This window comes from Colletotrichum costaricense, assembly GCF_030867565.1.
Source record: "Colletotrichum costaricense strain IMI 309622 chromosome Unknown Scaffold_3.1, whole genome shotgun sequence".
In the NCBI taxonomy this organism is placed as follows: Eukaryota; Fungi; Ascomycota; class Sordariomycetes; order Glomerellales; family Glomerellaceae; genus Colletotrichum; species Colletotrichum costaricense.
In genome coordinates, this window is record NW_026848232.1 from 516,982 (window position 1) to 533,486 (window position 16,505).

At 53.2% G+C, this 16,505-nt stretch overlaps 5 protein-coding genes across 5 annotated transcripts; 3 read left to right on the plus strand and 2 right to left on the minus strand.

Annotated features, from left to right (window-relative positions):
- Window positions 1-271: 271 nt before the first annotated feature.
- CCOS01_02977 (uncharacterized protein) lies at window positions 272-1,410 on the plus strand (the record flags this gene model as incomplete). Its single annotated transcript, XM_060451163.1, has 2 exons — window positions 272-419; window positions 509-1,410. 2 exons carry the CDS (start codon window positions 272-274, stop codon window positions 1,408-1,410), a joined length of 1,050 nt encoding a protein of 349 aa, XP_060317428.1.
- Window positions 1,411-2,557: 1,147 nt separating this feature from the next.
- On the plus strand, window positions 2,558-4,385 carry CCOS01_02978 (cytochrome P450; the record flags this gene model as incomplete). The annotated part of the gene is made up of 2 exons (XM_060451164.1): window positions 2,558-3,013; window positions 3,111-4,385. 2 exons carry the CDS (start codon window positions 2,558-2,560, stop codon window positions 4,383-4,385), a joined length of 1,731 nt encoding a protein of 576 aa, XP_060317429.1.
- Window positions 4,386-5,367: 982 nt separating this feature from the next.
- CCOS01_02979 (uncharacterized protein) lies at window positions 5,368-5,697 on the minus strand (the record flags this gene model as incomplete). Its single annotated transcript, XM_060451165.1, has 1 exon — window positions 5,368-5,697. The coding sequence occupies one exon, from the start codon at window positions 5,695-5,697 to the stop codon at window positions 5,368-5,370; it is 330 nt and encodes a 109-aa protein (XP_060317430.1).
- Window positions 5,698-7,534: 1,837 nt separating this feature from the next.
- CCOS01_02980 (BHLH family transcription factor) lies at window positions 7,535-9,003 on the minus strand (the record flags this gene model as incomplete). The annotated part of the gene is made up of 2 exons (XM_060451166.1): window positions 7,535-8,901; window positions 8,961-9,003. 2 exons carry the CDS (start codon window positions 9,001-9,003, stop codon window positions 7,535-7,537), a joined length of 1,410 nt encoding a protein of 469 aa, XP_060317431.1.
- A 4,525-nt stretch (window positions 9,004-13,528) lies between these two features.
- Window positions 13,529-15,426, plus strand: CCOS01_02981 (uncharacterized protein; the record flags this gene model as incomplete). Its single annotated transcript, XM_060451167.1, has 4 exons — window positions 13,529-13,855; window positions 14,136-14,197; window positions 14,263-14,521; window positions 14,581-15,426. The coding sequence occupies 4 exons, from the start codon at window positions 13,529-13,531 to the stop codon at window positions 15,424-15,426; spliced, it is 1,494 nt and encodes a 497-aa protein (XP_060317432.1).
- Window positions 15,427-16,505: the final 1,079 nt, after the last annotated feature.

The following is a 16,505-nucleotide window of genomic DNA, read 5'->3' on the forward strand; positions in this document are numbered from 1 at the left end:
CGTCGAGATTAACAGTTCTGCAAATACTGGCGCAGTTACAATTGTTCCTGGCATGGGAATTGCAGCTGGCTGGCAAGACCTGTACCAGTGCGATTTTCGTCGAAGGTGAGAGGTTTGGGTGGCTTGACTGGAGCTCACTACCTAAAGGTAGGGGTAAGCTGGCACCTGGCCATGATAAGATAAGCAAGGGCGGGCTAAAGCCAACATCATCCACAAAACGTCACACCTCGACAACCTGTCACTCCACAGCCAACAAACCAAATCAATCACGATGACGGAGTCAACGTCAGAGGATGCTGCGGCTCAGCGCGCCGCTGAACAAATACGTCTGCGCAAGGCGAAGCGCGAGGCCAAAATTCGTGCTGGCGGTACCGCGAGACTGAACAAGATTACTGGTCTTGGTGGAGGATTTCAGCGAGGTACGATGACCGAATCCTTCTCGACACCTTGCGCAAGTGCAGACGCCGGTTTTGAGCTTCACAAATGCTGATTTTCGGTTTCTATCTAGATGAGCCCGTATCGACGCCTCCCTCAGCATCATCGTCCCCAGCTCCGGCCACATCAGGTCTGCCGAAGCCCAGCGTGAGCGCCGACCATGCAGACCCCGAGGAAATCGACATCTCCCAGCACTACTACGAACCGGCCTCGACACCCCGTCCCGCTGCCGCTGGACCGCCCTTCGACCCGAACTCCATGAACGAGGACCAGCTTCGACAAATGATGCTGGGCTTCGAGGGCCCTGGCGCGGGCGGAGCCCCGCAGAACCCTTTTGCGGGTCTCGGTATGGGAGGAGGCATGCCCGGCGGTGAAGACGATCCCTTGATGAAGATGCTCTCGCAGATGATGGCCGGTGGCGGCGCTCCCGGCGGAATGCCAGGCTTTCCCGGCGCCGGCGGTGCGCAGGGTGGTTTCCCGGCAGGATTCCCTGGTATGCCAGGCATGCCTGGTATGCCTGGAATGCAAACGCCCGAACAAGCCAAAGCCGCTTCGTCCGCCTACATCTGGCGCATTGTCCACGCCGTTTTTGCGATCTCTCTTGGTCTCTACATCGCCCTTACAACGACCTTCTCCGGAAGCAAGCTTGAACGCGAGCGCACGGCACTATCTTACAATTACCCTACGGGTAGCGACGAGGCAGTTACGGACGTCAACAGTATAGAGAAAGGCCGCGAGATCTTCTTCTGGATTTTTGCGACGACTGAGGCTGTGTTGCTCACGACGAGGTTCTTCATTGAGCGTGGACGGGCGCCTCCGCCGGGCATGTTGTGGACTGTTGTGGGATTCTTGCCTGGTTCGATCAAGACTTACGCCGAGACTGCGTTGCGGTATGGACAGATCTTCTTGACGGTGAGGAGCGATATCCTCGTATGTGTGTTTGTCTTGGGTCTTGCTTCGTTGATTCGCGGATGAAGTCACCGGCTGAGATGATTCACTGGTTGGGGGCAAGTTCTAGATAGAGGGCACTTCAGTCGAAGTGGAATTCGACCAGCCTCCCGTGATAATGGTCAATACACTGCTTCTATCTAGAGTGCAGTTCGTCGGTCTTGGGAAGATTTGGAAGTCCAGAGTGCTTTTGTGAAAAGTAGTGTTTGCAGATCCCCAGTGACTATGTTTGACCCAGTACAGCGTGCCATTTACAGGCCTTTGGCCTTATTCTTGCCATTGAAAACGTATGCCTATTTTGTATATATTCTCGCATACGATACGATCGATATTTGCGCAAAGAACCATCATTTTAAATCGTCCTAGAAGACGTAGCGTAAGAGCGTACTTACTCCAATTTCAAGTCTGTCTAGGAGAGATCAACCGAGTCATTCTCACAATCGTATCATTCATTAGATGAGGCCCGCGAAGCGGTGCTGAGAATCGATCTGCGCCGTGGTAGTGGCGGACATGGAGGCGGAGGCGGACCCGGATAATACCAATGGTGCGCCTTGTCCGGACTTACTCAACAGATCTAAAAGGCGACGAGCGGAAAGTTTGAACTTGCAACAGAGTCACTCGGCCGAACGTCCGGTAGTTCCATTGTCCTGTTAATTATCATTCACGGAGGAGGAGTAAGGGAATAGTGCTGATTCAATGCGCAGAGTCTATTTGCCCTACACGCCCACTTTCTCCTATTCAAGTGCCGTGTCCGTATTCTTGGCTTTACGGGATTTACAAATATTAGTCCGCCCGGGGGCCGTCGTTAAATTCAAAAGACCCTTGTTATAATCGGTGGGCTAGGATAGCTTCCCGGGGCCGTTGCAGATCCATAATTCTGTAGATTTTGTGATTAGAGGAGTTGTCCGAAGGCCACTGCGCAGTCGGTCATTTACAATCCGAATACTCCAAGCGGGTGTAACATCTACCTTGACTCCAGCGGAGTCTCTAACGGAGTCTATTTTGACGGGGAGTAATGAAGATCCCGAGTGGCCTCATCTCCAAGTCGAGAGGCGAAGCATGTATCGTATAAGATGACTTGGTGTCGTCTCAGGATTCTAACGGTTTTGGGAACATGACCAGGTCAAACGAATCTGCGTAACTCGGAAACCACTCTCTCATAAACACAGTAAAAATGGCAGGACTTACAACCACCACCGCAGCCATAGCGGCGGTCGCCCTCCTCCTCCGCCTCGTCTACAACTGGCTCATGCCCAAGCCCATCCCAGGCCTCCCGCACAACCAAGACTCGGCGCGTCGTATCTCGGGCGACGTCCCGTACTTTGCGGAGTATGACAAGGCGGCGCGCTTCCGGACCAGGTTCTTCTACGACCTGGTGGCCAAGCACAAGTCGGCCGTCGTGCAGGTCCTCCTGCCCTTCTCCAAGCCCCTCGTCATTGTCGCCGACTATCGCGAGTCGAGGGATCTCATGGCGAAGCGGAGCAAGGAGCTCAGTCGCGGGTACATGAATAACGTGGCGTGGCAGGGGTTCTTGTCGGAGCACTTTATTGCCATGGAGGACGCGCACCCGTCGTTTAAGAAGTCGAGGTTTCTTACCAAGGACTTGATGACGAACAGTTTCCTTCACTCTGTAAGATATCTCCCTACTCCTTAACCTCATTCTAGTATATCAATCTGATATAACGCATTCAAGGTACCCAAGTCAACGAATATTAACGTGCCCTTAGGTCTCTGCCCCGGCGTCGCACGTAGCCATCTCTGACTTCATTCGCCTCTGGAAACGCAAGGCAGCTCTCGCACAGGGGCTGCCATTCGAGACTGTCGAGGACTTGGAGGGCCTCACCTACGACATCATGATGACAGCCGTCTTTGGCGTCGGGTACGAGGAGAGCACTACGACGAAATATTCCAAGCTCCTTGAAGATGCCGGTAACGACGTTGTGGTTCCGAGCGGTTCGTCCGCACAGGTTGCCAAGTTCCCGTCACCCGAAACCCCGGCCCTAGTGACAGCGCTCCACGTTCTCAACGTCTCCATCACGGCGGTCTTTGGCTCCGTGTTCCCCAAGCTGTCCGTTTTCATCGAGAACCTGAAGCCCAAGGCGCGTCAGGCCCTGAAGTTGAAGAAGGATGCAGTACAAGCCCAGATCGATGCCGCTGTCAAGAGAGCCGCCAAGGGTGGCTCGTCGGAGCACAAGTCGGCGGTAGACTACGTCGTCTCCCGGGAGAAGACAGCGGCCGTCGAGGAGGGGCGTGAGCCAAAGTATGATGGCATGCAGCTGAACGATATGCTGTGGGGATACATCGCCGGCGGCCAGGACTCTACCCACAGCACCCTGTGCTTCACGGTCAAGTATCTCGGTGCGCACCAAGAGGCCCAGCAAAAGCTGCGAAGCGCCCTGCGGTCCGCTTACAACGGGCCATATGCGCAGAAGCGCGAACCCACCATTGAAGAGATCCTCAGGACGCAGGTTCCCTACCTGGACGCCTTCATCGAGGAAACGCTCCGCCTGTGCAGTCCCGCGGGAGCCATCACCAAGGAAACCGTCCGCGACATCAACGTCCTAGGCCACATCATTCCCAAGGGCACAACGCTCATGTTTCTCCTCACCGGTCCGACCTTTGTACAACCAGGGGTGCCCGTCGACGACGCAAAACGCAGCGAGACCTCGCAGAAGGCATCGAGCGAGGGCGTCGGCGACTGGTCGCACAGCGACTTCCCCGCCGAGGATTTCCGCCCCGAGCGATGGCTGCAGGTCGAGAGCGAGGCGGTCAAGTTCAATAACAATGCTGGGCCGTTTATGAGTTTCAGCAGCGGGCCCAGGGGCTGCTGGGGGAAGCGGCTGGCGTACCTGGAGCTGAGGATGATTGTAACGCTCTTGGTGTGGAACTTGGAGTTTTTGAAGTTGCCTGCCGAGCTGGAGGATCCTGGGTTGACGGAGGGGCTTTTCACGAAGCCCAAGTCTAGTATGATTAAGCTGAGAGTTATTTCGGATACGGAGTGAGTCTGGGGTTGAAAGGGGGAACCGAGATCGGCTTGTATTTCGAAGTATCAAGATTGGTATTCTTACCAGATTTCACATAATACATAAGGCTTGTCTTAAGAGGTATGCCTAGCTGAAAGAGAAAATGAATGTTGCCCACTAGATGTCAGCGATTTCAAATATTCGAATGCAGTTTGTTGTTTGATATATTTCAACTGGGCGCTTGGAAAAACTTACTCTTCTACAATGTCTCTCTGGGTAACTACCCTTCAGTGTAGACCAACACCTACGTATGCCCTAGAGTGAACCCTAGGCCAGGATCCTTCAATAGAGCAGCAATCCGTCGTTCTCAAGCCTTTCACGAGTCTGTCATGTCAGCAAATGCCGTTGAAGCAAGAGAGCAAGTGGGCCTAGACCAAGTTATAGCATGATCAGTTCGACCGGTCCACTCCACTATTACGGAGAAGAACCAAGTCAACAGACAAGTCATTCACCGAAACACTACGACTGATCTCTCACGGGGCCGAACATTCACCAACAAACGAGCCGCAATACTAAGATAGTCCTGAGCGCTCTCACCTGTGAATGGACACAACCAGGGAACCCTCAAAAAGATCAAAAACATACAACACCAGGTATTCGCTGGTCGTCACCGACCCAACTACTAATCCGGCCCTCACTGGCTTATCTATGGGAGAGCGGACGGGATCCCGAGTTCTCCAGTGGGTATGGTCGTATGTGAAAGCTTCACGATGTCAAGTTGAAAATGAAGTCCGTAGCGGCAGAAGATGCGGCTCTGCTCTCAACTCTTAATACCAAATTGTATTATTCTTACAGTAGGACGGCTCAAGACTGCGAAAAATTATCAGAAACGTTGGTTTCCTCGTTTTCGAATTTTGGGGGTTGGATCTTGTGGTGTTAGTTGCAAATGGCGAACATTGATGCTGATGTTTCGAATGATATGCAACATCTCGCATCCGGCATCATGCTTACCTTACCTACCTTAGACCGTGCTAATCAGCTGTGCTCTAAACCAAAGATCAATTATTCGATATTCCCGCTGCTCGAAATATGGCAAGTGAAATAAGCTAGTGAATGTTCTCATAATCTCAAATATCTCGAAATGCGTCGTCGACAAACGAACCGCAACACCGTCAAAGCCACAGTTCACTAAGCAAACCACCAGCCACCAAACCCAACTTGAACCAACCAAATGATGTGCCATAACACCACAGGTTACCTTTTCTGGACAACCCAGCAACCACATTTTCCTAGCTAGACAAAGGAGACTTTGAAGAATAGTAGGTATGGCTGCTGTAACGAAAAAGCCCATGTTTATTTCCTAAGCCTATCACAAGCCAGGGGGGGGGGGGGAACGCGTACCCGATATCTCGTTCGTCCACCTCCCTCACCTAATTAGGCACCCAGGGTACCTTCTTTGCCTCCGTGTTGTTGTTGGTAGTTCATCCGCCGCCCTTTACTTCATCATCGGCTGTCTCCACTTCCGTCCCCCGGTCTCCGCCTCCCCCTCCGGAGTCCCCTAACCATCACGCCCGCCGATGAAAATCTTCCGTGCTCACGACTCCCCCACGCCGCCATGCACGTTTTTGCCTACCTACTCGCCCAAGATAGCGCGAAATGGTAGTCTGGTAGGCTTATCAAGTGAGAACAGACACAAACAAAACAGCCCCTTGAACCCTTCACCGACAGGCACTAGGCAGTAGTAGCTCGGCCCAAAAACGCCATCGAGGTTTGCGGTTCGTTCCATTATTAGTAGCGTAGTACAAGCCCGGCCAGCCACGCCAAACACTAGAGGTAGACCGTAGGAGGCCGTGGACAGCAAGAGCCACTCTATTTGTCCAAGAGTGCGAATCCAGCCCAGGCCAAAATGGAATGTTTGTTGCCTCAGATTTACCCATTCAACCCACCTCCATCTAAGCCTCAATCGCTCGGTCCCTTAGATCCAAACGAGCCTCGCACTTTGCACTCGAACTCGAACTTCCTTATCTCTGTCCATTAAAAACACATTCCCCAGATCTCGTCACCGCCCGACCGCTCAGATCTCCCTTCCCTCCTATTCCTAATCACCCGCCCGTTCACCCCGCGATTCTTTCCGATCAGATTCGTTTGCCCCCCCCCCCCCCCCGGACAAGCGGGCGTTTTCTTGGAGGGGGTGACCTGCCAGCCTAACCCCACCATTGCGTTCCCCGCCATCCGAGACATCCACACAGGACCACCACAGCAACTTCACTGGGCCCTTGGGGTCGGTGAGGTGGGACAAGGGCGAACAGGTGAACATTGAAGCCGCTAGTACCAAGCATGTGGCCTTCAATCTCCGAGATAATATCGCAAAAAGGCGACTGCAGGCGCGGAGCGGAGTGGAACAAAAGTGTCCAGATCCTTGCCAAGCGCTGTCGTCTGGCTAGAGGTGCCAAATGCGCGAGTACGCATACGGTGATCGACGTCGATAAAAAAAAAAGAGGAACCTGCGGGGTGCATCCGCACCACGCGAGCTAGAGCTTTCACATGTCAAAAAAAACAAAAGGCTGCCAAACTCCGAGGAGCACCCCCAAGCCTGAACTGAGCGCTTTTCAACCCTTGCAGATTCTTGTGGTGCGTCAGTCGCCAGGGAGGAACAAGAAGTTGAGATGGCAGATCAGCCCAACAGAAATAGTAGGGAGATGAAGGAGGGAAATCATTGAACCGACAACAGATTTGCAAGTAAGACGATGTCTATTATATGTGAAATATGTTTTTTCGTTTAATAAGTGAAATTTGGGGGAAATAACAGTGTGAAGGGTATCAACTACAAGAGCCTTCCCTGATCAAATATAATAAATCTGGGTAAATCTGGTTCCGCAAGTAAATCATCGTAGCCTCCCGTGCGCGGCCCGCAACAGGGCTGGGACACTCCCGTAAATTACGTTCATAATCGTGCCCAATATATCCTGCCTTGGTTTCCCTGGGAATCTGCCTTTTGATAACGATTCCCACGTGCTGCAGGAATTTTTTCTCCTACATCGTGATATAGCAAGCGCCCTCATACCCGAGGAGGCAAGCGCTGGCGTCCTTCGGTTCGGTATTCCGAATTTCGTCTGGAGGAGCAGTGGAGCTTACCAATGGTAAGGTATTTCCACTGATGGTAGTATTGTTGACATTGAGTGGTGATATTACCGTCCCACGAGGGCGCTTTCCTGGGCCCTGAGCTCGTCGTTGCCCTTCATTATCTCTTCAAGCCACTCGGCCGCCATAGTCAACATCGTGCTCTTGCTGAAGCCGCCTCCCTTGAGACCTGGCACAAGCTCGCAGAGGTCATCGAAGCCTTCCTTGATCAAAGTACGGCGCTTTTGCTCGCTCTTGATGTGGTTTTCTCGTTTCTGTGCATCCGTGAGGTTCTCCCGTGCTGGCTTGGCTCCAGTCCCGGATTTACGCCTCCGGCCTGTGCCGTTTTCTGCTGGCGGGGTGGCTGACGTAGGTTCGGTCTTCGTCTTGCGTTTTCTCGCTGCTTTCATTGTGGTACCATTCTCTTCATCATCCTCGTCAACTTCCTCCTTCGTGCTCCTGCTCTTCCTCCTTTTTCTTGGCGGTGCATCAGCATCCTCTTCTTTTTTCAATACTTCGGATGACTTTCGGCTGTGACCTTTTCCTATTGCGTGCTCGCCGTTCGGGCTTGGTGGGCGAGTATTATCTGTGCTTTGGCTTGGCTCCAAGCATTCCATGTACCTCAGCTGGCCTCGAGACAGAGCATCGTAGGTTTCTTTAGGATCCGGAACAAAGCTGTTGGAGCGGTTGAATCGAGCATCCGAGCCCCACTGTACATCGATATTGGGAACCTGGTTAGCCCGTTGCGAAGACACTCTCTCGCCAGGAGCGGGTCCGAAAAACATGTCCGCGAATGTGCTATCATGATCATCGACGAGACTGGCCTGAGCCACGCTGCCTCGTTCAGCACGCTTGAAATCCTCCATAGGTTGGTGCCTTAGGTGGCCGACGGGTGGACCGAGGGAGTGCGGAACGTCCCTGGTGCTGCTGAACATCGGCCCAGACCCATTTGTGTTTGTTCTTGACGAGGAACCGTTGTGCAGTAGTGTGCTGGCGGCCTGAAGAACGTCGGCTGAGGCGTGCTGATCGAGTGTCGGGTGTGATTGCTGATGATGATGCTGCTGCGGCGGCGGTGGCGGCTGCTGCTGATGCTGCTGCTGCTGTGGGGGAGGGGGAGGAGGAGGCATCAGGTTTGAGCCCATGGACATCATGTCCGCAAAGTCGTTATGGGGCATACTATGCCCAGGGGACGCAAGAGGCGGCGGTGCCGGCGACTGGCCAAAAGATGTTGCCGTCCCCATGAACTGGGGAGGTAATTCCAACCAAGCATCGCTGAAGTTGAGTCCTTCGCCGAAAGAAGGTAGATTGTAATGATCGGCAGTCATGTCCTCGAAGAAGGAACTGAGTAATTTGGTTTCATTGTCGGAGAGAAGAGGAGCGCCAGGCGCAGGTTCGGGAGGGTCGAGGAAGAAGTCTTGCGAAGGATCAACGGCATCTAGAAAAAGGTTGTGAGTATTTGACTTTGACGGGAAATGGACGAGACGGTTTACTAACAGCCGAAGGGCAAATTGGGGTCTGACGGCTGCGTCGAACCCATCCTGGGACGTTGTATGGCGAGCATGGGTGCGTCTTGTGGCAAATGGACGGTGGCCGTCGAATGCGCTGGTTCTGGTTCTGGTTCGGAGAGCGAGAGACGTTGGTCGCGAAGGCCTCGAAGCGTAAGAAAGAGTGAGTGTAGTCGACTCGAAGGAGGGCATGCGCATTCCTATGGGCAAATCGATATCCTATGAATCATTGACGGAGGGGTGGGACGTGTGTATCAGGAGCGCAGTGCAGCGCAGCGCGTCTATACCAAAAGGCTCGTCCGGCTGGGAGAGAGCATACGGTAGAGCGGTCTCGAATGGGTTATCAGCGAGTCGCTTGATTGCCTTGTGATTTGGCGGGGTGGCGGATTGTAGTTGTGGCAGCAGCGACCGCTATGGTGTTGTTTGATAGGAGTCTGGAGAGGTTGGTGGGTGTATTTGCCGTCTTTAGGTGCGCGCCGTGGCAGAGCAGGAAGAGACCGAAGTAGAGGCTGGCAGGTTGCGTCGAGGCGGAGGTGGGGTGGTGGCTGCGCTTAGGCACCGCACCGGGCTTCTGGATTCCTAGTGCTAGAAGGAGGTTCTCTTCGCCGTCGTCTCGTCCGATGAGCGGGGGGTGAGGGGGAAGGAAGGAAGGAAGGAAGGATGGATGGATGGCGATGATGAGCGTGAGGCAAAAGGCGGGACGGGTTCCGTGTAAGGTAAGGCGAGGCAAGGTGAGGTGAAGTGAAGTCGGGGAGGGCAAGCGGAGCTGGGGGCAGCGTGTGGGATGGCGGCAGAGTGGTGTACTAAAGCACGGCGTCAAGCAGTGCTACGTTCTCGATGGATGGTGAGATGGAGAGCTCCTAGTTGAAGAGCATCCAAGGTCTACCCCGTATGGCGGACGTTAATGCGGCCCATGCAGGGCTAAGGAGAAGGAAGAGACCCTTGAGACTTGTCGAAAGGCACCTCAGAAGCAGAGTCTGGGTACGGAGTAGTCTCTAGAGGTACGGTGTCGAGCCACGAGAGGGCGAGGGTACGTGTGTTTGTCCAAGATGGGATGTGAGCGCGAGGCCCATTCGAAGCATTGGCCTGCTTGTATAAGGTAGACAGACTCTGGACCAACGTGTACGAAGCTGAGGTGGTGCTTTGGCTTGATGTTGAGGTTGGCTCAACCGTGTACTTGCATATCTGAGAGAGCGCCAAAACGGATAGCGAGGAATAGCAACAGGTGAGGTGAAACGAACCCCCAATCAGCTCAGGGAGGTGGCCAGACGTAAGCTAAGGCAAGTAAGACAGATGGGGAGAGGAAGCGGACGTGGTCGAAGGCGTAGGACGTGGGCGTGAGGTGACGGACACGGTACTCTCTGGTAGGTACTGTACGGTGCAGCGAGAACGAGGGCTCAAGGACCCCGTGATTTTTTTCAGTCGGGGAGAGTGAGTGACGAGCAGGAAATCAAGGACTCGAAAAGAATGAAAAGTCTGGGGCACCAAACAGCCAAAGTACGACCCCTGTTATTTGACCAGGGTGGTTGAGTGCTAGCCTGAAGTGTACTGCGTAGAAGAGAGAGGTCAGAGACTCTGACTCTCTGAGTACGAATAGTAGTGAGGACTGATGTAGAGGTGGAGGAACTTAGGAAGAGGGATCAGGGAGGGCAAAGTCGCAAGTTGCAGGGAGGGGTGGGGTGTGAGGTGTGGGTGGGTTGCCGGCACGGTCACCTGCATCGCGCGCTGCAAGCCTCCGCACTTACCTTAGTGGCAGCAGTCAACGGACAGTGGACAGGTTAGGCCGGCCGGCCAGCAGCAATGGAATTGGAAGTAGGTAGGCAGGGCAGAGCAGGGCTCGAGCCGGCCTAATTTTCCCATTGCTACCTTTGCCCAGTTTCTTACGGATGAGGATGCCATGGATGGCCCTAAGATATCCCGTCCTACCTGCCCTGCCCTTCCCCCAACAACTGAAAAGGACGAAAGGCTGATTGGATAAGGCGCCGGATCTTGGATCGGAGCCATGCGGACATGAGACAAGCAGAACCATATCGTTGAAACGGTGCGGTTGCGCTTACGCCTTACCTAAGCATCCACCTTGGTGTACCACCTATGGAAGGTAGGTACCGGTAGAGGCTGAGGCACCTCTTTCTGGCGGGCTCGGGTCACACGAATGGCGGTCAGCAGGTGGACTACTAAGGGATTAAATAAGTTTTGATTGGTTCGTGAAGCTCTTCTCAACCTTCTCGTTAGCTTGGTGCCTGACTGCTTAGCTGGGTGGGTCGATACCAGTTTTTGATGCTAACGAACTTATGTTCCTAGCGGGTCATCACATGCCAGCTCGGAGCTCCCCCTCTCACCTTCTCCTCTCAATTCTCTCTCATCCCCAATCTCATCCCCCCCTCCCGCTGTCCAGCGCTGTCAGTCATCTTCATCTTCTCCCTGCCCCAGGAATTACCTTCCACTATTCCATTCTAGGCCTGGCCTCTCGATGTACTTTTGTACCTGTATCCGTGCACTCGTGTCCCGCATCATCAGCCTTCCTAAGCTTTTCCCAGCATTTTCACGCACCTCACCGCGCTCACCTCATCTCAGCTTAGGGAGCTTTGCAAAGAGGTTCCACGTTCGCACCCATTCGACATGCTCTGAAAGTTCCTCAGTTTTTGCTCTGCTTCGATATACCCTGTCTTATTCCCGTTGACTCACAAGTCTGGCCTCATCGTTCGGCCAAACTCGTTGCTTCCATCTGTCGCCTGGAACCGCATCTGTAACACGTCTTCATCCCGTTTTGTGTATTCAAGTCTCGGTATCTCAATTAACGCTGTCACATCCATACTTGCCGCACTGCCCGTTCGTTCTATCCACCCGGATGCCTCGTACATCAAATCCTTTGGAGTTTTGATGGCTGTCCACAAGTTCCTGCTAAGCACCTAAAGTAGCGCCGACAGATCCTAATAAGGCACCTCACAGACCTTGAACGGTTCTTGACACGGCGAGACAAAGGAAACAAACACAGCCTCGGTTGATACGAAACGGCTGGCTGTCCCAGCCTGTCTGTCTGTGGTTTCCCACCAGCCAACCAGTCAACAATTGACCTCCTGTGTTCAACTGTCCACCAAGCATTCCTCGTTCGAGAACTAGGAGCAAGCGCCGAGATTCTTGACGGACGGTCGATCGCACTGATCGAAACCCTCCACGCCCGAAGCGTCCCGCAACTCGCAAGGACAAGAGTTCTTGAGCAAGGCTAGCAAGGTACTCCCTGTCCAACGTCGTCTACCACTACCGAGCCAACGCAAAACGCCGTTCCCTTCAGGTTTTGCTCCAGACAGACTCCAGACTTTGATAGAAGTCTCTTCTTCTTCTTCAGCACCGTCGCACTCGCATGGGTTGCCGCGCCTAAGCCCCATCTGGCTTGGCTGAAGATTCAATCTTCACTCCCGTTTCTTCCTGGCCGCCAAGGTGAACCGTGAAGCTCAGTTTCTCCGCGTGCCAGACCAGCTGATCGAAACACTTGATCCTGCAACCAATCACATTCGCCAATCTTGCTAGCCGTGGCGGTAATCTGCGCTTCGGTCACGTTTGCCAGATCCGACCTCTCCTCTTATGCGTATTTACCGTACTCCGTGCTCCGTACCTTTCTCCCTAACTTACCTTACTCTCGACCGTGCCGAGGAACCCAATTGTCACATTTCCTTCGGCCTCACCATTGACCTGCCCCTGGTCTCCATCTGCACCTACTGCACAACCTACGTCGCTCATCCTACCCCAGGCCCTCCATCACGTCGTGGGTCGCACCATTACCCCACAATTTCTTATTTCATTCCCGTCCCCTTCGTCTCTTAACACGCAAGGTACGCGATATTTTTCGCTATTGAGCACAGCTCCAGCCCTGCCCCAGGCGCTGCGGGTTGGTGGTCGACTCTGGAGTAACGGCCATCACGAGCCTTCAGAAGAGCAAGTTGATCAATACTACCCCCTGGTAAGACGCGCCCACTAGTTCGCCATCTTCATTACGCGTTTTCCCGTTATTCTTTCAAACGTCTTAGGACACCTACATGCCTAGACTGTTCTCCTGTAGCTTGTTTGATTGGCATCCGAGGTATATGCCCAGCTTCTAGTGAAGATGGGCCGGGCAATCCCGAACCTTGTTCCTCATAACCAAATACCTGTCATCGTCTGGTTGGTCTTCCAATTCTCGACATGATTCATACTCTCTAGCTGGTGCGGATGGCCAGTCCGCTTGCTGCTTCACTCCCCTATTACCTAACGTAACTCATGCCTTGCCACGGTTCTGCTGTCGTTACGCCCCTACCGATCATCACACTTTCGCCGGTCCTTCACCTTGTCTGCCCAGAGCAACGACCCATGTCTCCAGCCACATCCTTCGTTTCCCAGATCCCCTCTGCTGAACTCAGTTTGACGAGCAGCCTACCAATTCAAACCTCACGCCATTGTACGGTTACATCATAGCATATCCGAATGTGCACAGACACATCGCTTCCGGCTCTTATGCGGATCGCTGATTCTCTGCTCAGGAACCGTCTCCAGTTCAACTACCGGCACTGACGCCGAAGCCTCATGGCTGCCGTCACACCTTCGCTTCCCGCAATGCTACCTCGGAGTCAGCTGCAAATTCGCCGGAATGGCCTTGTCGAGCTACAAGCAATTCCGCCAATCCTACGGCCCCTCCTTCGGGCCTACCTCCTAGGATATGCTTCCGCTGTTGCTCCGAGAGTCCTTACGTTGCTGATGCAATACCTTACCAAAAAACGCCGTCAAATTGCAAAGGAGAACGGGTGCATCGGGTTTGTGGCGCAACTGAGGCGGATAGTCCTCGCCGGTCTAGACCCCCAACGGTTTCCAACCTTCTGTGCCTTGCTTGTTGGTGGCAGTACACTTTTAGAGGTATGTACATTTCTTTCAGCGTGAAGTATCAAACACTTGTAATTGCCGATACCAGGGCTGTGGTTGCTTCACTTGGTCTCAAGTACTGTGAACTAGGCATCCAGTACACATGGTGATGGAGACCTCAGAGTTGCACTGGCTTCTCTCCTAGGTGTACACAAGTTCTTGTCCCTTGCATTAGTTCCTAAAAAGCAACATTTGCAACTTCAGAAAGGTGGCCTGGAGTTCCAGTCACTGTAACTACAACAGTTTGCTAAATAGACCTGACACCTTCTGATAGGAGCCACTTCGACGTGTATTCGAACGCAATGCCAAAAGTCTCACAGAGGTGACTCGAACGAGGTGAGCGGAATTCGATCCTTAATTCTCTTATTGTTCACAACCATCTAGTACTGACACACATCTAGACTCGCAAGATGGAGCGCCACATTTGTTGCTGCCTGGTTCAGTCTGCAGCTTTTGCAGTCCAAGAAGAGCTCGGCCTTTACAGGCACTTCCCCTGAGAAATCGGATAGTCCGCCCGGAGCTCAGCTAAAGGAGACCCGGTATGGAGGACGGACTCTCGACTTGACGTTATTCACGTTGACGAGAGCCCTGGACGTTCTTGTTGGCGAAGTTTGGGCGCGAAGGCGAGCGCGTCGTATAGCTCAAGGCAGTTGGACCAAGGTATGCACCAATCACTCATCTTGACGTTATCCGTTATCATCGTCACTAACTTCGTACAGGCTGAATGGATCATCGGCAGGTTCACCGACCCTTGCTTGTTCGTCACTTCTTGTGCCTTCATCATGTGGGCATGGTTTTACCATCCCGAAAGGCTTCCCAGCGGCTACAACAAGTGGATCAGTTCGGCGGCAAACGTCGACATGCGGCTGATCGAGGCCCTCCAGAAGCTCCGTGCCAACGACATGTCCTACGGTAAAAGTGGACAGGCAGAATTGCTACAAGGCATGTGTGAGAAATACGGATGGCCGAGCGAATGGGGCGATCCGTCAAAATCAATTCCCATCCCGTGCGAGATGGTGCACATGGGCTGCGGCCCATCGTGCGAGCTCCATGCCATCAGCCGCTTCTATCGGTCGTGGAAGTGGTCCATGGCCATGTATCTGCCCCTGAGCGTGGCGCTTCTTCTGCGGGGGCCTATCAACAAGAAGACCCTCGTGCGGACCTTGTTATCATCGTCGAGGTCGGCGGCGTTCTTGGGAGCGTACATCACTTTATTCTATTACGGCGTCTGTCTCGCCCGTACCAGAATTGGGCCTCACATCCTCGGCAAGGACCTGGCCGCTAGGCAAAGGATGGACTCGGGAATCTGCGTCCGCACGGGGTGCTGCCTTTGCGGCTGGAGCGTCCTTGTCGAGTCCGCCAGTCGTCGCAAGGATATGGCGCTGTTCGTCGCCCCGCGGGCCATGGCGACGCTGCTGCCGCGGCGGTACGGCATGGACAAGCAGTGGAGAGAGACGCTCGTTTTCGCCGCCAGCACGGCTGTTGTTTTCACTTGTATCCATGAGAACCAGACCCGTGTACGCGGCGTGCTGGGCGGTGTATTGGGAATGGTCTTGCGCAACTAGAAAAGAGAGAGATTGTGTTTTTTGCTGGGGGAGTACACACTTCTCAGCGTCGGTTAGGGGGTTCCTTACATGGGAACAAAAAACGAGTGTTTTGAATAGAGATACTGAAGATGGTTTAGATTCTGAGTACACTTTTCATACTTGTACTCTTTCTGTTACAATAATGAAGCTGGGCCGGAGCGAATGGGTTCTGGTATTAGAGCGTTTGTTAGTTTATTGTACTAGAACAAGAAACGCAGAAAGATGCCATGGCAGGCTTTCTGCTACCCAGTACATGTTGGTACCGTGATTCAGCGAGAGACGAGAAATGCGAATCAAGTGTGAGACATCCATAGCGGACTTGACCCTCCAGTGCAGCTTCCCGCCGCCATGCCACTTCGTGCCCAAATGTTGGTCTTCAAACTGACGCATTGGAATGCACTCGGATGCCACCAGCGACGGCCATCCAAGCACACCTTGGTAGATCTATCGCACAGCCATACTAAAACCTGTGTCGTGACCTATCATATGATGAGAGCCAGGTTCCTTTTTCTACTTATAAACGAATAGGTAGTTCTCCGACAGTGTGATTTCGACGGTAAACTTTACCTACAACACCCTCACTATTGATGCCATGTGCCGGGGACGCACACATAGGGGAGCCTAAAGAATACTAGATAGCTATCCTATAAGATACCACCTTCAAGATAGTCTTGCGCTCGTAATTTGGTTTTGCATACCGTGAAATGCAACATCAAAGCTGCTATGAAAAGCCCTGAAGGAGGGCGTTCCTCGTAGCAATTTCCTGATCAACATGAGAAAACTTCAGATCCAGAAAGACGATTTCGATTACACTGATCGATGAAGTGCTGTCACTTGAGATGGCCGACTACTTCATTTTCTCACAGACTTTGTCCAGTGACACCGCATCGAAGGAAAGTAATAAATGCCTCTCTAAGATAGAGGAATGATAAACAGCCGAGCCGACCTATTTACGTAACACGGTGAATTCCTAGAAACGCGGGACCACCAAATAACATGGCCGGCGACCATCCGCCTTCGGCCCGGAGTTGAGTTGAGTTTCGGGGATACGCCTGGAG